Source organism: Hypomesus transpacificus, chromosome 25 (assembly GCF_021917145.1).
Source record: "Hypomesus transpacificus isolate Combined female chromosome 25, fHypTra1, whole genome shotgun sequence".
In the NCBI taxonomy this organism is placed as follows: Eukaryota; Metazoa; Chordata; class Actinopteri; order Osmeriformes; family Osmeridae; genus Hypomesus; species Hypomesus transpacificus.
In genome coordinates, this window is record NC_061084.1 from 6235590 (window position 1) to 6257052 (window position 21463).

General features: G+C 46.5%; 1 protein-coding gene across 1 annotated transcript in view; it reads right to left on the reverse strand.

Moving 5' to 3' along the window:
• Nucleotides 1-21463, reverse strand: part of nrxn2b (neurexin 2b) — a 248302-nt gene that overhangs the window by 76333 nt on the left and 150506 nt on the right. The window contains exon 6 of the mRNA XM_047048781.1: nt 3500-3681. Within this exon, the coding sequence (XP_046904737.1) occupies nt 3500-3681 (182 nt within the window). The remainder of the gene's footprint in view (nt 1-3499; nt 3682-21463) is intronic.

Below are 21463 nucleotides of genomic sequence, written 5' to 3' on the forward strand. Positions count from 1 at the left end.
TCACTGCGACTCTTGAGAATGTTACCCATGTTTCTCGACACAACACACGCCCATCCCTGCTTATCTTAATGTCCTAACAGACTAAAAACTACAGACTTAACAGACTTAACACTACAAACAAACTTAACATACTTAACACTACAAACAAACTCAACATACTTAACACTAGAAACAAACTTAACAGACTTTTAATACTACAGACTGAGTTAACACGACCGAGCTAACATATTTAACACTACAAACAGAGTTAACACTACAGACTTAACAGACTTTCCACTGCAAAAGTGTTAGGTTAGTGTTAGGTAGACTTGATCGTATATTCTATGCATATGTAGCGGTTCTTAGTACTCCCTGTCCCTTGTGTCTGATGTTACCCGTTTGAATACAACAGAAGTGGTCTTGCAAGCTGTCAGAGTTTATGGACCGTGTTCATCCTTCACCGAGAATCAAACACCCCATATCTGACTTACCAAGCTGCATTCTGGTGTCACGAGAACGTTTGGATGGCTGGCCTGTCTGTGGTGTGTGTGGTTGCTTCCTGCAATGAGAGGAAGCAGTTGGTTCGGCCTGTGTGAGTGTGTGTGTGTTTGTTTATCCTCGTTCAGCCTCCCACGGGTGCACAGGGGGCATTTCAGAGGAGGAGTACAGCTCCTATAATGATTTAGCCATTATTAGCCTTTCACAACTTGCCGAGTCACTGCGCTAATAGCGAGCGGTATGTCACACTGACAGTTCATTTGGGCCAAAACCCAACTATTCTCTCAAATATCTGGATCGGAATCTCTTATGTGAGCTTTCATTTGAGTTTGAAAATGGATTGTGTCATTGACTGCGTGATGAAGTTGTGTTTTTCAGCCAGAGCTTGATGAAAACCTATCCTGTCATATTTCACCTTTGACCATCCCGAAAGATTATAAACAGGGATAAACTCAATATGGCCGCTGCAGTTTTGAATTAAGTTCACACAACCCCTACAGCACACTTTGACACGGAGGCAAATCAAGTCCTCAGGCTAATTTGCTACTATTTGTCTTCAGGGCTCAGAGATAAGGGTAATTAAAGACAACACACAGCCACATACTCACCAAAGGCCAGAGTGGCATCATTAAAGTGAGTGACTCGGAAAGAAGCGAAGAGCAAATGAAATGTAATTGCAGTGGCAGTTAAGTAGTGGATCTGAGGAGACAAAGTGTGTGTGTGTCTTTGACACTGACTAGAGGAAAGGAGGGAGAGAGATGAAAAAAGGTATTTAAAAGAGAGAGAACAAAGACTCGAGAAAGTGAGAAATTAAGGAGGGAATCCGCAGAAAAGGATGTGATAGGTGATTTAATGAAAGAGCCCCAAAACCTCTGGAGCCAGACAAGGAGCCAGACAGGGAGACAGGGAGAGGGAGACAGGGAGACAGGGAAGGAGGGAGGGAGACAGGGAGACAGGGAGACAGGGAGGGAGACAGGGAGGGAGGGAGACAGGGAGGGAGGGAGACAGGGAGGGAGGGAGACAGGGAGGGAGGGAGGGAGACAGGGAGGGAGACAGGGAGGGAGGGAGACAGGGAGAGAGGGTGTCTACTCTCTGGGTGTGTGCTCATCAGACCTCTTCGTCTCAGAACAATGATTCCCTCACAGTAATGAACTGAAAACCAATAGAACACACACACACCTACACACACACACCTACACACACACACACCTACACACACACACACACACACACACACGCACACACACACACACACACGCACACACACACCTACACACACACACACACAGAGGGACACACCAACAGCATTGGTGTAACGAACGTCATGCGTTTGCGTGATTGCGTGTGAATTTCATGAGATGAGGGGGCAACAGTGCACCGTGCATCGTCTCTGGGACCAAAAAGACAAATGTTCCAGATTCATCCATCAGGCAGCTGGTTAAAATGATTACCTAAAGATACTTTTTTTTTCCAAAGATGCCTTTTCACAAGAACTGAGCGATGAATCAAATTACTCACCACTGCTATTATCAATACTGATGACGGGTCAAGAAAACATTGCTATTAGCCTCGACCTCAACCGTGTGGTTTAACCATTATAATTCATGCCTGTCCTTTCTCCTCTGACTTTCACCTCCTTCTTCTGCACCTCCCTCCCCCACTTGCTCTAGTCCTTGCTCTCTTCCAGGAGTGAAGGAGCGTTGGATGAAATGGGACCCCCGGGTCAAGTAGCTTCCTGCTCCTCCAAGGCAACAACTGGCCAAACAAATTGGGGTCAGAGAGTGTGAAAGGGGTGCGACAAATGCACACAGACACACAAGCACACACCTGGACAGCTGCAAAGACACCCGCAGGAAGGCAGGCAGGCAGGCACCCACACACACACACGCACACCTGGACAGTTACAAACACACGCAGGTACACACACGCACATGCATAGGCACTCTCACGTACACACACACAAACACACACACACACTCAGACACATGTGAATGTGCACACATGCGCACACACAACACAGGCGGTACCCAGAGCATCAAGAAAGTCCAGACGCACCTCATAGACATCTCAGTGAGCATTGATGGGAGGGTGAAGTAGGAGATGAAGCTGGGGTATGACATACCACATTTGACACAGTACTAGCCCCTTCTGTGCCTCAAGTCTACGAGTGATGCGTGTGTGTGTGCGTGCCATCGTGTGTACACGCTGTTGAACACGCAGCAAGACGCGTGATTCATATCTATTTGAGGGTGTGAACAAAGTTGTATCTCTCCACAGTTTGTCTCCACTGAGGAGAAAGCCTGAGTGAGTAATCACCAGCGCAAGGACATCATTAAAAGACAGGCTGCCATTAAAGCCGACACACTCTCTGTCTAACGGCGAGCCGGGAGGGCAGAGAGGTCAACGAACCATTTAGGCGGTGCATTAATGCATTTTTTAAAAGCCTGATGGCCCCCTAATTGCCTTATAAAGCGATGGCTAAGGGTCTCTTTAAACCATCGCTTTAACCGAAACATACGGGCAAGATAACTGGATGGAGCGGGCCCCAAACGAGCTCGGCCGAGTCGTTGATTGACACCTCTTCAGAGTGAGGGGTGGAGGATGTAGAATGCACACGAGAGAGAGACCGCCCCTCGCATGTTAACCATGCAACGAGAGCCTGTCACTGACTGAATCACTCGCCTGCTCTCACACCTGTCCCGAACCCGGGCCTTTTCCCAGTCCACTCTGTGTGATGCCGTCTGATTGGTCTAAAGCAGGGGTCTCGAACCCTGTTCCTGGAGAGCTACTGCCTCCCTGTTGGTGCTTGCTCCAACCAGACTTTTAAACAACCCCATTCAACACCAGTTACCTGACTGAGCAGTTAATTACTGCCTTAGAATCAGGTGTGCCAGGCTCGTCGTGTTGGAGGGCAGGTAAGCTCTCCAGGAGCAGGGTTTCTGATTCGGAGAGCCCTGGTCGACAGTGTCGTGTCCCGTCCCGTCCCCCCATCCAACTTTGGCGGCCCCCCGGGGTCTCTTACTATGTGCAGCTCCAGGTAGTCTCCCAGTCCCTTGGCGCTCTCCACCCTCACCAGCACGGCCTCTTTCAGCTGCGTGCTGAAGCCCACCGCCAGCCGATCTGCCCGCGTGCTGGGGCGGTCGTTGGGCGGCCAGGTGTAGGTGATGAGGGCTCCTCCCCGCCCGAAGATATAGGTCGTCCCAGCTGCAGACAGGGAGGGGAGACAGGAAGGGTTAGGTGAGTTAAACGTTGCTTTTTTTGTGTGTGTGTGAAGGTTTTAAAGGGCCGTGTCATGTTCGGCTGAAGCGATTCCCGAAACTCAGATAAGGCGACGCGAGCGCCGAGTTGAAATACGCTCACAAGCTCAGTCGTATGATTCAGAATGTGGACTCAATGCACGTTGGCAGGTAAAAATGCCCAACTTAAAGGATCTGAAGATGAAAGAATGAAGTCTTGACTTGGTTGGTCCAAGTCAAGCCCCAGATGTGGATATGAGCAGATGTATTACACACTAGCATAACGAGGCCATCACAATCTCCCTCAGATCTCTCTGGCTACAATACTGCATCAAAACCCAAACACAACAGCCTCGCCGACATGCAAATGACCTCAGAACTGAACAGAAATGAGACCCCCTGCTCTAGTCACGGAGCTCCTCCAGGTACAATTTGCTAATGATTCCTATCTGTTGTTATTCTACAATTCAGCACGAGAATAGTTTGAGAGGGGTGCATTTTCATTTTCTATCAAAGCACTGACACACGCATACACACACACACACCACATAGATGGCTTCATGCAATTATTTCAGCAAGGCCCTGGCAATTACTGCTATACCTGTGACCCCCCGCCCCCCCCCCCCCCCCCCCCTACTATCTGCTGATCAGCCGCTGGCTACTTGAAATAGTCTCCTGCAGAAGGATGCCAACTCCTGTGCCCCCCCCCCCCCACACACACACACACACACACACAGACACACATGCAGCAGCTAAATGTCTCTATCTTTCTCTCTTTGTTGTTCTCTCTGTGTGTTTCTATCCCCGCGCTTTGTCATTATCTCAGCATGGCAAGGGAAGCTAGAAGAGCCGGGAGGAAAGAAAGAGAGAGAGAGAGCGCGAAAGAAAGACGGTGTGCGTCTGTGTGTGCTGTATGTGTTTAAGAATCTGTGTGCCTGCGTGTGTCTGTGTGTGTGTATGCGTGCGTCTGTGTGCGAGTTCATGAGTCTGCTGGAAGGGTGCTCGGAGAAGTGTGAGATGGGAAAGGTGATGAAAGTTCACACCATCTTTCCTTTTCTTTTTTGTTTCCCAGGGGGAGGTCAAACTTAGACACCCGCCTTAAAGGGAAACCAAACCATCTAAAATGGCACCCAAAAGCAAGATGGCAGCCCTATGGTGCACGATGACCAACTACAACTTTAGCACTAGTAAATAGTTTGTAACAAACAGGTGTTTGTGTGTTTATGCATATTTGGGTGTGTGAGCGTATGCACCCCCCTGATAAACAAAATGTGACTGAACTACTAACTGTTAATTAAACCCCGAAAGACAACACAGTGTTAATTCTCTTTAAAAACTAACTGGTAGGCTAGGACAATAAGACTAGACAACATGGAAAAAATTATTAACACAGTTCTGTGTTACATCCCATGACACACTCCAGAGATATGGTTATATGAATAGTTTCCGGGATGAAAAATAAGTGAAAAAACTGAGATGTCACAACCTATCATTTACTTAGAAAAAATTTGCCTCTCTTCCCTTTCCAAAAGGAAAGTGGGATTTTTATGCTGCTTTCATTTCTATCTGGTTGTTGAGACAGTGTCCACCTGCTGTGGAGTATGTTTGTGTGTGTTGTCTTTTGTTCAGTCTGTCAGTTTGAATCCGTTTGTGTGCTTGAGAATGTGTCATGCCTCATGACACATTCTCATGTTTGTTTGTTTGTGTGTGTGAGTGACTGTGTGTTTGTGTGTGAGAGAAATTGCCAGTGTGTCCGACAGACAGAGACAGACAAACAGACAAGACAGACAGACAGGCAGCTAGCCTTGCTCTGAGGTAAAACATGCCCTGTTCCTCATTCAGCGATGGGGGTAGTAAGAAAGGAAAGAGTGGTTGGTTTAAAACTGCAAATTAATAGAAACTAATCAGGATCAGGACTAAACCAAAGCCAGACTGGAGTATGGATTTTTTACTGGTCTTCGACAGCCCAGCTCTAATCAAGCAATCTGCTCTTGCTATTTTACAGACAACAATGCTCCAATGGGTTCATCTTTATGTTGTGGTCCCAAAAATGCGAAATATTTATTTTGTTTGTCCAATTAGCTCTGGCACAATCGATGTGCCAATCAATTCTACCTGGAGCAACTGGGGTGAGCCCGGGAAGATAAATCAAAAATCCCCAGGATGCCTCTTTGATTATTATTTCCACTTTTAGGGAAAGGGGGCTGACTCGTAATCTGATTTGAAAAGAAAAAAGCATGTTTTTTGTTTTTGTCATTGGTCTCGGTGAAAAATAATATCAAAGGCACTTTGAATCAAAACAATAATGAAAAAGGTATTGATTCGATTTTCTCGGCTCTGCAGGTGCTGGTGTGTGTGTGTGTGTGTGTATTGCTTGTGCGGGTGTATGACTTGGCCATTTTTGGATGCCTTTTCCGTGAATGGACATTGATTTGGGCAGAAGCAATCCGAGTCTCCAGCATGGATAAACAGGTCAGCGACATCAGATGCCAAGCTCTTTTCCCAACCACTGGACCTTGACCATCCAACCCTACTGTGCTCTCTTCAATACCGACTGGGGCCACACTAGATGTGTCTGGCTCCGGAGATAAATTCTATGCTACAACTTCAATTACAGGGAATATTTGGTTGAAAAGAGTGCTAACACAAGTGTAGTCCCAGTGAGCAATGAAACACATTAAATAAATATACAATTTGTATCTGTACAGTGACAGTTAATCCCCTTCAGAACATGACTAAACAACTTTGTGTTTCCAAGATAAATATACCATTTGTATCTTTACAGTGACAGTTAGTCCCCTCAGAACATGACTAAACAACTTTTTGTTTTCAAGATATATTTGGGGCCAGCTTTATGTGCTGTCGGAGAGACGGGAATGCATGGAGAGAGAGACATGCAGGAAACGGCCTGAGCCGGACTTAAACCCAGGACCCTGCATATAGCATTAGCCCTCATGCTAGTCTTCACAGAGAGCCAAGGAAACGCCACTGTTTAGTGCATACTATCATGGCCACGGCAGTGCCCCTACGTCTCCTTGTCTTTCCCTTTCCTTCTGTGTCCCCCTGTTGGCCTCTTGGTTGTGCCGTGTGTGTGTGTGTGTTCCTGTCCCGACACTCACCCACCCTGCCTTCAATCAACTCATCAACACAACGGTGTATCCACCCCGTCTCTCCATCTCCAACTCCTCGTCAGATCGACAACTCCGGTGGGAGTGACACGCTCCCAACCTCCATAATCTTGTGATTAGCTCCTCGTGTTGTAATTTCTAGTTTGCGCCGACGGTTCTTCCCGGGATCGTTCCCTGTCAGCTTGTCTGTCAGTCGGCATGTCACTTCAGCCTGCCCACGCCATTCACCATCGCTCCTCAACTCCTGCCGTCTACTACAAATACACCTTCCGTTTAACTTTACTGGCAGCTTTGGATGGCAAGGGAGGTGCTGGCTACTTTCATCCTTTCTCAGTGCTGCTTCATTCAAGCTCTGACAACGAGGGAATGATTTGACGCAGTAAAAATAGGAGTAGCGTTGGAAGGGTGGAGAGGAGATACAACAGTGATGGAAGGATGGAGATGAGGGAGAGAGGTGGGAGGAGGATTGTAACAGGAGGTCAGTCATTGACCGTTTTACATAAAGATAAGTATCTCTCTCTGTCTGAGGGGGCTGGTAGGTGACATGTTGTGTCAAAGACCCTGCATATATTAGCCAGAATACTTATTGATTACCCAGAATTTCATTCTGATTACACGTCTGATAGTGGCGGGGTTAGGCGACAGGGGAACGCATTAGGCAGTGTGGGTTGACTTCATCACAGACAGATAAACAAACCCCCGATTCGCACACACACATACTCTTTGTCTCACACAAAACGATCACAGACACATACATACATTGAGGCAACATTCTGCTAGGTCCCGCTAATGATCTGCCAATCAATTCCTGGGGTGGATAAAGGCGGCTGCATATTTCAGCCGAGGTTCAGCCGTGAGACTCTCTGTTAATTGTTCATCAATTTAACAGAATGCATAGGCACACGCCGCATTGCTGTCGCTTCACATCAAGCCAGCTTTCCTTTTAACCACATGAAATTGAACACTTTACAGTTTTCACAGCTGGTTAAGTAGAAGCGTGTGATGCAACTCGGGAGGTATGGAAAAAAGAGGGGTTCCTTATTACACATATCAAACTTAAAGTTCTATCCAGAGAGCAACTGAGGGTTGCATTGGAATGACTCCAACGTCAGATTTGGAAAAGGTCATTTGTTTTGTTGTTGTCACATGTCTGGGAGTTGCAACTTACCACACTGTGAATAGTGTGTGAATGTGTAAGCTTGTGTTATGTGTGTCTCGTGTGTGTGAGTGTGCTCTTTTTAGCGACTGAGGGGCAAATTAGCATTAGCGTCAGCCTAATTGTAGTTGGCTCCTATGTTGGAAAACAACCTCTAATGCTTGCATCATTTAATCAATCATTCTTACCGTGACCTTTTGAAATACCCATATAAGTTGTTGGAACTGTGTTGTAAGCAGGGCAAGAATATTGTGTATACCGACAAATATGCCCTACTGTTTCACTGAAACATACAAACGTAAATGTTGAAGGTAAAAAGGGAATGGGATATGGAGTCTCAAAGATACTGTAGCTAGCTCCTAGCTAGACCTAAGCTATGGCAAATGTAGTATTTAGTAAGTGGCTGCTTGCTTCTGGCTAAATTAATTAGGCTTTCATCATTATCTCCAACTTATTATGCTGGCAGTGGCCTCTTTAGAAGGTTCTTGGTATCCGTTTGCAGAACTGTCCAAATACACTTACACACAGGAGGGAAGCTTTAAGTAAACATCAACTTCCACGCGAGCTGATAAGCAGTAGGGTGAAATGGATTTCCTGCACTCACTTTGACCTGGGCATTCTAATAGTGGTTTAAATCGAGTCCTAGCACTGTGTGCTGGACTAGCTGGATGGCTTTGGTGGTCGTGGAATGATGAAAGAGGGTAAGTGAGAGACAGAGTAAGAGAGGGATTGGGAGATCGGGAGATAGGGAAAGCCGCAGTATAGATGACCTTCACCTTAAACAAGGTGAATGGAAGTTATGGATGGAGGGGGCGTGGGGAGGTTGAGCGAGAGTGAGTGAGAGAGGATAGAAAGAGAGGGGAGGAGGATTGATGGAAAGCCTTCCCCACAGAGCGATAGCTGAGATCTATGCCTTCGTTCCCCTGGACTGCATTCTTCTGACTGCAGGGTGTCCCACATCAAAGGAGGAAGGGATGAAGTAAAGAGATGAAAGGATAACACGCTGTGTATAGGGTGAGGGGTGCGCGTATGGCTGTGTTGCAAGCTCCGAACAAGACAAGATGTCCGGCATGGTTCAATCAACATGGGGGTTTTTAGGTAGATTCCTGCATAGATGGTTCCAACATGAAAAACTGTCTGCTCTCCGATATTCCTCTCGGATTCAAGATACATATGTGTGTCTACCTCTCTAGTACGTGCACCATCTTCCGAACAACAGGAAATCCGTCCCTCGTCTTTTAACCTGGATTGGAGAACATCACTTACTCGCCGGGTTAGGGTCGGACGTCTTGAGATCAATGACTTCCAGGAGTCTTTGTTATCTCCTTGGTGGAGCTCGAGGGGTTTAAAACTATTCCTCTCCTGCTGGGCAAGATGCTGACTGAACTCCAGCTCCCCACGAAGCACTGGGGCTACAGTGGATGGAGGATTTCCACCCAGGGTGACAAAGGAGACCTCAGCGGCCATCTTAAATGTCACGGTCTCTGATGTTCCAGTCCCTGTGCTGGGAGTAAAGGAAAAGAGACAGCAGTGGTGTTTTTTTTCTTCGTTTTTTTTTTTCTTGCTTGGTTTTGAACCCATGGGACTCTACAGACATCGCTGTGCCTGTCAAAGGATGATATTTCACAGAAGAAGAAGCCCTGCCAAGACACATGTCCTGCCAAATAAAGGCCGACGCAAATGCAAAACAAACGGCGGCCTGTCGACTGCTCCTGAGGACCTTTCAATGCCTCTACCCCAAATCAAGCGAAACCAATCATGCCGCGACACAAAGGCGAAACAAAGCCGAGAAAGGGAAAGCGGAAAGGAGATTTTCCGTGGTGTGTCTGGAAGGGGAGCATATAGCTGGAGGCAGCTCACCCTCTCCATTCCCAGTCTCTCTCTTCCTAAAAAACAGCCAGAGCGCCTCAGATGTAGGCTTGCTCCTCCACTCATCCCTCGCTCTCGCTCTCTCTGCATCTGCCGAGCCACTCCACTGCAATAGCCTTCCTTCCTCTCTCTCTCTCTCTCTCTCTCTCTCTCTCTCTCTCTCTCTCTCTCTCTCTCTCTCTCTCTCTCTCACTCTCTCTCTCTCTCCATGTCCTCCCTTTCTCCATCCCTCCCTCCTTCCCCTGTTCCATGTTAGAGGGTTGGCAGATGTACATAGCATGCTGTGCGACTGTTACATAACATTCTATTTTGTTGGCCGGCTGAGAGTGGCTCGACTGCTTGCCGGGCCAGCTTGAAGAGCCACAGTAAATAAGACACGCATTAACAGGAGGAGGGGATGTGCGCCACACTCATACACAAACAAACAAATACGTGTACAACATAAAACAACATCAAAAAACACCCCATCGACAACAAGGCTGCATGTTCCTCGAAAAGGCTTCTGGAATGCAATGTTATGCAATGCCCCTGGGAACTATCGAGATGACTTCTCCTTAAGCTTTAAGCAGGCTCTTCGGCCTAGCATGATGATTTTGGGTTGACAGGCTGCTTTAGGTCTAATAATATATTTTCTGAAGCTCTACGAGCCAAACACAGTCTGTGATGGAAAATAATCGTTGGATTGCGGTACATGGGATCCATTTCTATTTTGCCAGTGGAGCATGTGGGGTGATGATGTAATCCACTCGTGGAGGTGACCTCTGTGTAGTAGTCTGTACCAAAACAGGGTTCTTTACATTGTTATACGTAATGCTGCGTAAGAAATTGGGCTACTTTCACTATTTACATGGATGCCTGCCTTGAGCTCTGGTCCCCCCAAAATACCCGAAATGAAATAAAAAACGGAAAATGTGTCATGAAAAAGAGTGCAGACAGAACACTTTTCGAACATCTCTATAGCAGGTTCAGTTTCATTTAGGTCTGATGTAGCTCAAATCACCATTCATTACACTCATCCACGTTTTCTTGTTGTTCTTTTGAATTTACAAAGACGCTTTAGGGCAGTAGGAAACTTTAAACCCCAGTCCTAACTTGCAATTTGTCCTCTGCTTTTAGAAAATAGCTGTAGGGGAAATTCACTACTTGAACAATAGAAATACATAAATACAAATGTGTTCCTGTGTTAAATGGGAAAACATATTTGGCCCAAGGCTGTTTCAAAGGAGATCAACCCATTTGGATATGACTTGGTGGGCTGGTACATGACTGCACCACAATCACTTGTTATTCTCTTATTTAAGGACGCTTGCAGACTGTAACATATTTCAAATCGATTCAAATTGAAATGTCTGCCATGATGCATTTTTTCACTCCAATGCTACATATTTTACCTACTCGTTCATAATGTCTATAATAGTGATGTGGGCTTACAGGGCAGTTTTCTTTTGGGGGGGGGGGCTGTGGTATATTTAGCGTTTGCTAACTAGCAAACAGATATTAATAAACTATCGAAAACATTCAAACAAACTGAGTCACAATTTAATGAAAGCAGGCGATGCACGCAAGCAGAAAACACGCTTCCACATCTTACAAGCTATAATAACTAGCCCCAACAACAAAAACTCGTTTTCCCAAGCACGTATACTCTATGTTTGAGGATGTAGCTAATGAGGAGGAATTAGCGCGGTAACGAGGGCGGCACAGCACACATTTCTTCCTGAATCTGAGGAGACATGTCTCCAAACAGCCAATGAACAAGGCCACGCGACCGTGAGGAATGATATTGCCTTAGCGGCTCGTCACTGAAAAACAAATGGCGGCCATCTTATGAGTAATTAGCCATGCCTCCCTACCAAAAACAATGACATGGGTTTCATCTGTGTGCTGTCCCATGCTGTGGCAGATGGATGAAACTCTCTGTTTAACGTTTTTCAAACGTTCGTAAACGTTCTAAACAACCGTTCATGGTCTCGTCTCTTTTACCTGGCTGCCAGCTATGCATATTCCATGTTCTTTCATTGCTTCTCCACAGGTGACGTGTCCTTCAACAATCGTAATTTGCCTAGACACAACACTGATCTCGTCAAACCTGCGTCAAAAGTGCCTCGTGTATACTACTCTGGGGGTCACTGTCCATGCACAGATGGAGATACCTTGGTACCATGACTTCGGATGTGTACCCTCCCGGAACCACGAGGGCCAGTGCACTGACAACTCCAATAAACGATATCTCCTGATGAGAGAAAAGGGAGGCTTTTCACCGGCTTCATCTCGCCTGAATGCCTTCCTCCCCGGGACCTAGGGATGTGCCAACAACACTCACGGAGAAAATAAAAACCTAAGAGGATCATTCCAAACTGGAGCTGATTTCATACAGAGAGACCCCCCCACTTCCTCCTCCTTCCTCTCCATCCTCCCTGTCTCTTTTCTCTTCTCTCAGCACGTCCAAAAAAAAAGAAACAGGTTTCACGGATGCCAAGAAGCATTAGCTTCCCACACGGTGTGGTGTGCGGGATATCTCTGCCTATTTCTCTCCTTTCTCTCTCTCTGTCCTCTCCTCCACAGGGGTTGTGTGTTGTAGCCATTCAGCAATAGCCCCGTTTGTCAGCGAATGTACTTCTACACTTTGGCTTCCCTCCAGAGCAGTAATAAATGCTGATGCAGAGACTAAACAAGGCACTTGTTATTGAGCATTTGTATTGTAGACAGAGGGAGTATGCAGTGCTTTCATGCAGTGTGGTTTCTGTGTACTGTAGGCTCTATCCTAGCGTCACAGCGGCGTGTGTATGGTCATCGGTCCAAAGTGCTCGTGTAGAAGCCTTACAGTCCTATTGTAGACAATAGCCTTCCCCTCCCCTTTCTCTCTCTCTGTCTCTCTCTCTCTCCCTCCCTCCCTCTCTCTCTCTCTCTCTCTCTCTCTCTCTCTCTCTCTCTCTCTCTCTCTCATATAAGCAGAGGTGTGGGGGCGATACAGAGGGAGGGAGCCAGTGTCAGCCATGACAGAGGCATGTTTATGATGGCCACAGAGAAAGAGAGGGATGGCACTTGCTCTCTTTCTACCCATCTGCCTGTCCTTCCATTAGATGCTGCTGCACCAGCAGGCAATTACGTCAAGAGAGAGACAGAGAGAGAGAGAGAGAGAGAGAGAGAGAGAGAGAGAGAGAGATGTAAGACCAGAGGGAAGATAATAGTCCTAGATGGATACCCCAGACTCCATAGCTCTCCCTCTGTTCCTCCACAGCCCTGCAGTTGCCCCCCCCCCCCCCAACTCCCCCCTTCCACTCCCCCCTCTCTGTAGAAAGCTGACACGGGGCAGTTGGAGCCGGAAGGCTTGCCGTTCGCCTCGCCGTTTCTAATGAGACACCCTCAGTCCGATTCGAGCTCCCCCCAGCAAACCTGCCCCTCGGCCCTGATTGCACACACACACACACACACACTCGCAATGGCTCAGGAGGGAGCATGGGAGAGAGGGAGAACGGGAGGGAGTGAAGGAGTTGAGAGGGAGAGGACAGGTAGGAGACGGTGGCACGAGAGAACAAAGGGGATGGAGATGGAGGGAAGAGGAGATAAAGGGACACAGAAGACCGGCGCGAAGACGAGTGGGTCAGGATAGACGAGAAGCTGGAAACGATGGCGCGAGAGGGAGCAGGAAGGCAGGTGGAGAAAGACAGGAGGATAGGGGTATGACGTACCAGCCACTGTACCTCGTTTGACCTCACTAAAGCCCATACTATGATATAAACCAATTTAACTTTGTTAATCACAATGAACTTGTAATGATCATTTGGCTGTTTCATGTAAGTACGAACCGATCACGTCTGTAGAGCCCTTAACATGAGACTGGTCTGTACCAGTGTCTGTAGGCATTCCCCTGAGTAGGTCGGAGGGTTTGAGATCCTCCCTGACCGTGCAGAGCACAGTAAAAAGGAAACATAAATAGGGAAACGCAAGAGCAAGAAAGAGCCGGTAAAGGAATTTTCCAATCTGTTAATCCTGCTGTGAAGTGGGAGTGATGGAGGGATGGAGGAGGGTTACAGGCTACTGCTGCTTTCAGTCTTAACTGGCAGCAGGTCTGTGAGCTACTGGCCCAGTGGGATAGAAGGCACGCAGAGAAATATCTAGAAAGTTTGGGTAGTGTGGTATCTCATCTTCTCTGACCAGCACTTGCAGGAATTCGAATCACAGAGTTTTGCCAGTGGACGCAGAAGGTAAAGAGTTTAAGGAAACCAACGTTGAGTGTGAGTGGAATACTTCACACAACTCTAGAAGAAATGTCGCTGTGTGACAGACACAGTTTTGCGCCTTCTTGTAGGGTGAATGGTGACGTTGGAAGGGAGATATATTGAGAAAATGGGAGGCCAAGAGAGCTTGCTTGAGGGTAAAAGTGCCTGAGCATTTCAGTCAGTCGTTTTCTCAGTTGTTCTTTATTATTGCGTGCCCCCCCCCTCCCTCTCTTCTTCATTTGCTTTCGAAGGATGCAGCAACCGCCCCAACATGGCCTCAGTAATACTAAAACTGCAGTCCCCCAGTACATGCACGCCAGCCAAAAGGGCTGCTTTGAATCGAACGCTTCACCGCAGGCTCTTCATTCATTGAAACCCTCGTCTCTCTCTTTTTACTCTTTTTTTTCTATCGTTTTTTTTTCTTCCTTTAGAGCTCATTTGCCATGGCCAGATGCTCTACAGCCTGACAGATCGCTGGCACGGGCTGGCACGCCTGTTGCTACGCAGGAAAGTCTCCATTCCCCCCCCCTACCCACCGTCGTGTCCTCACATGCACTTTTTGGAAATGGCTCGTCACCTTGTGGACAGACGCGGGGGGGGATTGGAGACTAATGCTAGGTTGCCGAGCTCCTAAGTGAAGCGTCAAAGCTCTCTCCCGTGTCATCGTGGAGTGTTTGCTTGGGCTGAGAGGCTGTTAGCCTGCTGTTGTGTAGCTGTCGAGATCCCCTCCGATGTCTTAATTCCAAAGGAACGGAGCAGGTAATAACTATGTCTGCCTCTAGGGGAGCTGTAGCCCAGTCCACAGTGTGTAACTGCATGTAAGGGCAAAATCTGTGAGACTGAGGAAGTCATTATTCTATACTTTTTACGTGTGATATTACTACAGCGCATAACGTTATCACCTATTTCTACATAATGACGCCCCAAAGGTATTTTGCGAAGCGCAACATGCCCACCACTATCTGCGGTCTGAGCAATAAATCAAATCACTAATACTATTTGAGCTCTTTTTAATTGATGCAGGAGCAATGTAACATGTGAAATATAAATGGGGCTTTGTGTATAAATATTTACAGGGGATACATGAGATGGCGTTGGACGTGATGTGAGTTACGGTGAACGGTTATAAGTGTGATTAACCATGGGTTTCGCCTGCAGTTCCAGGGTGACCCACTTTTATTTGGCGGGGAGAGACAGAGAGGTAGAGAGAGAGAGGTAGAGAGAGAGAGAGAGAGAGAGAGAGAGGGAGAGAGACTTTGATACATAGATCGTCAGTTTAGCGTTTAATTTATGCTACGAAGAAGCTTTAACATCCCAGCTCCCATCATCCTTTCTTTCTGGGTCGCAAGCTCTCACTTCTCTCACTCTTTTCTTTTTCTAGAACTCTCCAAATGTATACCATTCCTGTAGTATTTGCAATTTTTCCAAATTTCTTTTGGGGGTATAACTCTCTTACCTCCCTCCATTCCATGTGTGGCATGGACTAAAACATTCTCCTTCTTGTTCATTCTCTGACTCATCATTAGTGCAGTGCTAATCAACCGGCGGCCATTAAAATCCATTCTCATCTCGTCGTTGTGTGCCGGTGACAGGGATTAAAAAAATGTGAGGAAGATGGCTATAATAACATGTGCACGGTGCCACAGCCGCAGCCCTGCTCTTATCAAACGCTGGGATGGAGAGAGAGAGAGAAACGGGGAGGAAGGTGAATGACCAAAATGGGAGTAGTGAAATCAATGGGGAGCTGTTGGAGGGAAAATTCACATTACACTGATGGACAGATGATGACGGGGCATCATGCATCTGTAAACCTTCCAGGTCAGAGTTCAAAGGTCATGGACAGAGGTGGTATCACCTATCTCAAAATATTATCTAAAATAATTCCCCCGAAGCTCTAACTATAAACAGCTTCATGTTGACGTTTGCTTCATGTTTTGCAACAAAGACTCCTTTTCGACACCACCGGCTCTGTAACCGTGAGCAACATTCTCCATTTTGGCTCTGTCTTAAAATAGCATCATAGAGTATAAGAGCAGAGACACTGACAGCCATTTTGTTCCTGTCTCATTCATGTCTGACTGGTAAAAAGGAAACTGGCCAATGGCCAAAGAGGTATTGGCAGGAGAGAAGATCGGCTTTACATGATCGTGTCGTGCACACTGTTGATTTGAGGTTTGACCTGTCCTGCGCATCTGTTTGGTTGTACACGGGGAAGTCAATTTGATTACAAAGACACAATCAAAAAAAGGTTGTCTGTTGTTTGAGTCCAGCAGGGAGAGAGTGAGGAATAGACGAACGGTGAAGGAGTCGGAGAAAAAGAGACCACAGAAACTAAGGGGAGCACAAAGAAACACCACCGAGAGAAAGAGATGCGAGGAGAGGAGAGAGAGAGGAGAGAGAGGCAGAGACATTGAGCCACTGAGCAACTGAAATGTCAACCATCTTTTCTATTTGTAACATATTATTACGGTTTTATGTTTTGGAAAAAGCATCTGATAAGGGCGCATGCCAGTCAGCATGCATACAATATGGATACAAAGCAGAGTTTGCTCACAGCCTTTCAACAATAAATCCTTTTCCTGACTGTTTAACGCTCTGCAAGGCACTTGACGACAGTTCATTTCATGCCAATTGTTTTGCACTTTTCTCAGTTTTTGTCCTTGTCTTTTTATTGCCACATTTTTTATTAGAAAGCTCACTTTCTACCGACGGCTGAAATGAAATCAAGCTCGCTCATTCTTTAAGGGGGAGTTTGCTTGTAATGGGTGGATCCATATTGTACAAATGATTGGGGCGGTCGTTGCAAGATAGAGTGAACTGCTCCAAAGGTTAATGAACATGTTTCTCCCAAGCCAAAATACCACTTATACTATGTCAACATAAACACAGCAAACACGGCAAGACTACTTTTGAGGGGTAATTTCCTTTCCTTCTGTGATATGCACAAAAGGGAGTATATTTGTAAAAGCTGCACCTGTTTCTGCACCACAACACAACAAGGGGGAGAGTAACATCTGTTTTGTACCAAATATAGCCTTGTAGCCCTCGACGCTGACAACATACATATACTTACAACATAAGCTGAGCGGAAACATTATACAAGACGACAGGTCTGATTAAGTTTGCTAGAACCACAGCTGTGTGTGTGTGTGTAAACGTGTGTGTGGGTGTAGGTGGCTGTGTGTGGCAGTGTGTGGATGTGTATGTGTATGTTTTGTATCTGTATGTACAAATCTGAGAGAGAGAGAGAGAGAGAGAGATTGAGAGAGAGAGAGATTGAGAGAGAGAGAGAGAGAGAGAGAGAGAGAGAGATTGAGAGAGAGAGATTGAGAGAGAGAGAGAGAGAGAGAGAGAGAGAGAGAGAGAGAGAGAGAGAGAGAGAGAGAGAGAGAGAGATTGAGAGAGAGAGAGATTGAGAGAGAGAGAGAGAGAGAGAGAGAGAGAAGAGAGAGAGAGAGAGAGAGAGAGAGAGAGAGAGAGAGAGAGAGAGATTGAGAGAGAGAGAGCTCTGGCTAGGGTGGAGTGAGCATGTTGAACAGCAGCTGTTAATCAGCCTGTGATGGAGGCCTTCTGGTTTGGTAGTAAATCTCCAGGAGAGAGAAGGAAGACAGGGACAGGCAACCCTCCATTAACTCGACTGACTGCCTGGCAAACCGGCTGGTTGTCTGGCTGTCTGGACCGCCCTGCCCGTCTGTCCTCGCTCTCCCACCTTTCTCTCTTTCTCTCTGACTACTGTATTAACTCGGCCCCTTGGCTCGGCCTTTGGCTGTCGGGCTGGCTGACCTACCCTACACGTCTTGTCCTCTATCTCCCTCTCCTCTTCTTCCTGTTTGACTGCTGTATTAACTCTCGTTCTGTCATTCTTGCCTCTGTATCCCTCGTTCTGGCTCCTTCTCGCTCCGTCCTCATTACGTAGCACTTCCTTTGTCTGTCTTCCTCCACATCTCTCCCCATCCCTCTCACTCCCGCCTGTGCATCTCCCTCCTCCTCTGTTCCCTTGTCTCTCCGAGGAGAAGTCGGAAGGAGACGCCCGTCATGTCCGACAGTCCAACAGGGCTAATCGGTTCTGCCAGATTAAATACCTGTAACTGGGTTCCAACAGATGGCGATTTAATGTACCGTCGCCCAGAGACCGATGTGGTGTGCTATAGGGCTGGTGCCAGCTGCAAGCAGACCCTGGCCAACTGGCGTGGAGAAAATGCAGGATGCATGGATGAGGTACAGGAGAGATAGGAGAAGGAGAGAAGGTGAGACGGACGGAGAGAGGGGGGAGACTGAAGAAAAGAAAGAGCTGGGCAGGGGTGTGATAAAAAGGAGAGCTCAAAAGGTGGACGAACAAGACAAGGTTTAACATTGGAAATTCGTCAATGGCAAAACGCGGGGGAGCGAAAAGTCTTTCCATAAGAAAGGAGAGGACGACTTTGCAACGGCATATTAGCGGGACCAGCTCATTTGCATTCCTGAACGTGCTAATGTTTGTTTAGCTGTGTGCTGGCCGAGTGCACACTTACATGACTGTCTCTGGCCTTAAGGAGGCAAAAAGTGAAAAAGCCAACTAATAATTTAGAGCTATTTAACTGTAAGAGGATTGCGGAGGAGGGAGGCTATAAGGGCTTAGAGCACAGATAGCGCAAGAGGGTTTAATGCAATAGAGATAGCAGGGTCATTTAAAGCACCATTGACACCATCGCTACACTAGCTGCAGGCCACAGCTTCCTTCGCCCCTTCTCTCTCTCTCTCTCTCTCTCTCTCTCTCTCTCTCTCTCTCTCTCTCTCTCTCTCTCTCTCTCTCTCTCTCTCTCTCTCTCTCTCACTCTTTCTCTCTTTAGCTCTCTTTCTCTCTGTCTCTCCTTTCTTTTGCTCTCTCGCATTCTGTTGGTCTCATCTTTTTATGTGGACTCTCTCCCTCACTCCAACACAAGCTGTGTCAATAACCTGCTGATGAAATGAGTAAAAGGTTTAAGGTCTGGTACAAGAAATGTGCAACCAGGTGTGACTCGGGAAGTCATTCTAAGCAGTCAAATTCTGGAGAGCTGTTTATGTTGCCGTCTCTTAGACTTAAGAGTTGGCAATGTCAGGACGCCAGTTCGTAGCAAGAAAATGTAACTTCGTTTTCTGAAGTTGTAGAGGTAGACAGCTTGCATAAGTTGGAGAGGTAGGCATGTTTGTCAAGGTATATTGTAGGCCTAACTCATTAGGAGTTGTAAGTTCATGAAATACCATCATTACAATGCAGATGGATGCCAGAAGTTCATTAAAATGTGGCTGTGTTCTTTTAAGTTGAGAGAAGCTTCATGGAGAAAGATAAGATGGTAGGTTATTGTCACAAGAGTCTTCAGGTTGCAATGTTACAGCAAGATGTCACAGCATATTACATTATTAACAAATGTATGTTAATAATGTAATATGTTGCAGTGTATGAGGTTAAGTGCGATCTGAATGGAAATGTATAGATAAATATACAGTATGTTATTATGAAATGTATGTTGTATTTCAAATTGTGAAAAGCCACTACCATATTTAGATAGGGATTTGTATGTATTTTCTTGTGTATGTATCTTCGGTGGTCAGGCACTCAGGATAGATGCAAGAAATACTGAACATTTTTAAGGGGAATTTGTACTGAGGAAAAGGAAACATTAAGTATTAGAGAAGCATCTTCTGTCAATCTGCTATAATATACATATATATATATATATATGGTGGTATAATGAGAGGTTTTACAAATAAGCGGGGTGTATGGCAACAGGACAGAGAAGGCAAAAGTGCTTTCAAACGAAGAATCCGGTTTATTCACTAAGAACAATTATTTCAGGAAGCAAAATTCTTCAAAGGCAAACATAAAGTTGCTCCTAACTTGAATCCTACCAACTGTAGTTGCAACATCAAAGTTCCTCAGACGCCGAACAAAGTTTGTGCCACGTACGCCCCCGCCTACTTGGTGTGTCGGTCCACTCCTTTGTTCTCTCCCTCTCCCACACCTGAGCTCCCGCTTTAATCAGAGGGCTGAGGCATTTGCACCTGTCTGAGTAGTGCATTCTGGGAGATGTAGTTTCCCTGGCAGCCATCTTGTGGCGTCCTAGCCACTCCCGGAGAGGAACATAACGCCCCTCTACCACACGTCCTCTCGTGATGCCCCAATGTATATATATATTGCTATTCAGTGCTTGACCCAGGTGACATATGATTAGCTGGAGCACACCTGGCACTGGTTTGTCTGTTAGCATTGTTTAGCTATTTGGAGTACCCGTATTTACCAGATGGTTTGGTGATGTTTTTCCCACCTAACACAAAGCAAAGCAGTGGAAAACGACAGAGCTAATATCTCTTAACAGTAAGACATGAGAAACCACTCACACAACCCAAACGCGCACACGCACACACGCTCGCACACTGTTACTGCACATCAAAAGCCAGGCAGCTTGGTAAACCGCGGAACCTACTCATGAGTATACGTCCATCCAACCATCCCTGTATCATAGAGCTGCTCTGTGTGTGTGTGTGTGTCAGTGTGTGCATGGGCCTATTGTATGTGTGTTTGTTTGGTCTCTGTTTGATGTGTGAACATGCCACGTTGCCTCCCACTCTAACTTCCTTTCTTTACCTGTCAATCTCGCTGACTCGTCTGAATATACGGTGAGATCAAAGATTGAACAAAAAAACACGCTTTCGGAGGATGACGTTCGCCGCCGGCAATCCTCGGCAAGTTGCAATTTACATTCCAGTTTGAGGGGGATGATAGTGTTGTGCTGTGCCCTTGTTATGAGTGCCGAGGCCTTAAAATGCTGATATCCTTCCACCACCAAAGGAAATTGCACAGAATGGCATTGTTTCGTGTGGAACGGTTTGAATAAACGGTGAAAGAGAGGGAATGCAGGTGGAGCAATTCGAGTCGTGACATTGTGCTTCAAAACGCAAATATTTTACATGAACCTAATACTAAATGATCTGATCAACTGATCTTTTTACCAATTTGTACTTCTGTTTTCGCCTAATCTATCACTCACTGTGGTATTTCTTTAACTTCTCCAGTGACAGTCTGAAATGTGCCTCCTTCAATGCTTTACAACTTACAAGTTGCTCTCGACGTTGTCAAACAATTACACAGTGGGGACGTCTAGTGGAATCGCGTAAATGCAGTCCGATTACAGACGCTACTCCTGGTGGTGCTGACTGACCTCATGAATTTAAACGAGCTCATGTTTTCGAAACGCACAAATGTGACAGGGCTAAATGAGAAAATTAAATAGGTAAATATACGAGTGTCTAAGGGCTGCTGCTGGCACTCCCTGCCCTCCATTTTTCTTAGGAATCGTAAGAAGAAGCTAGTGGGGAACATGTCATCCCCGATAAGCCCTGTGTAGAGAGAGGTGA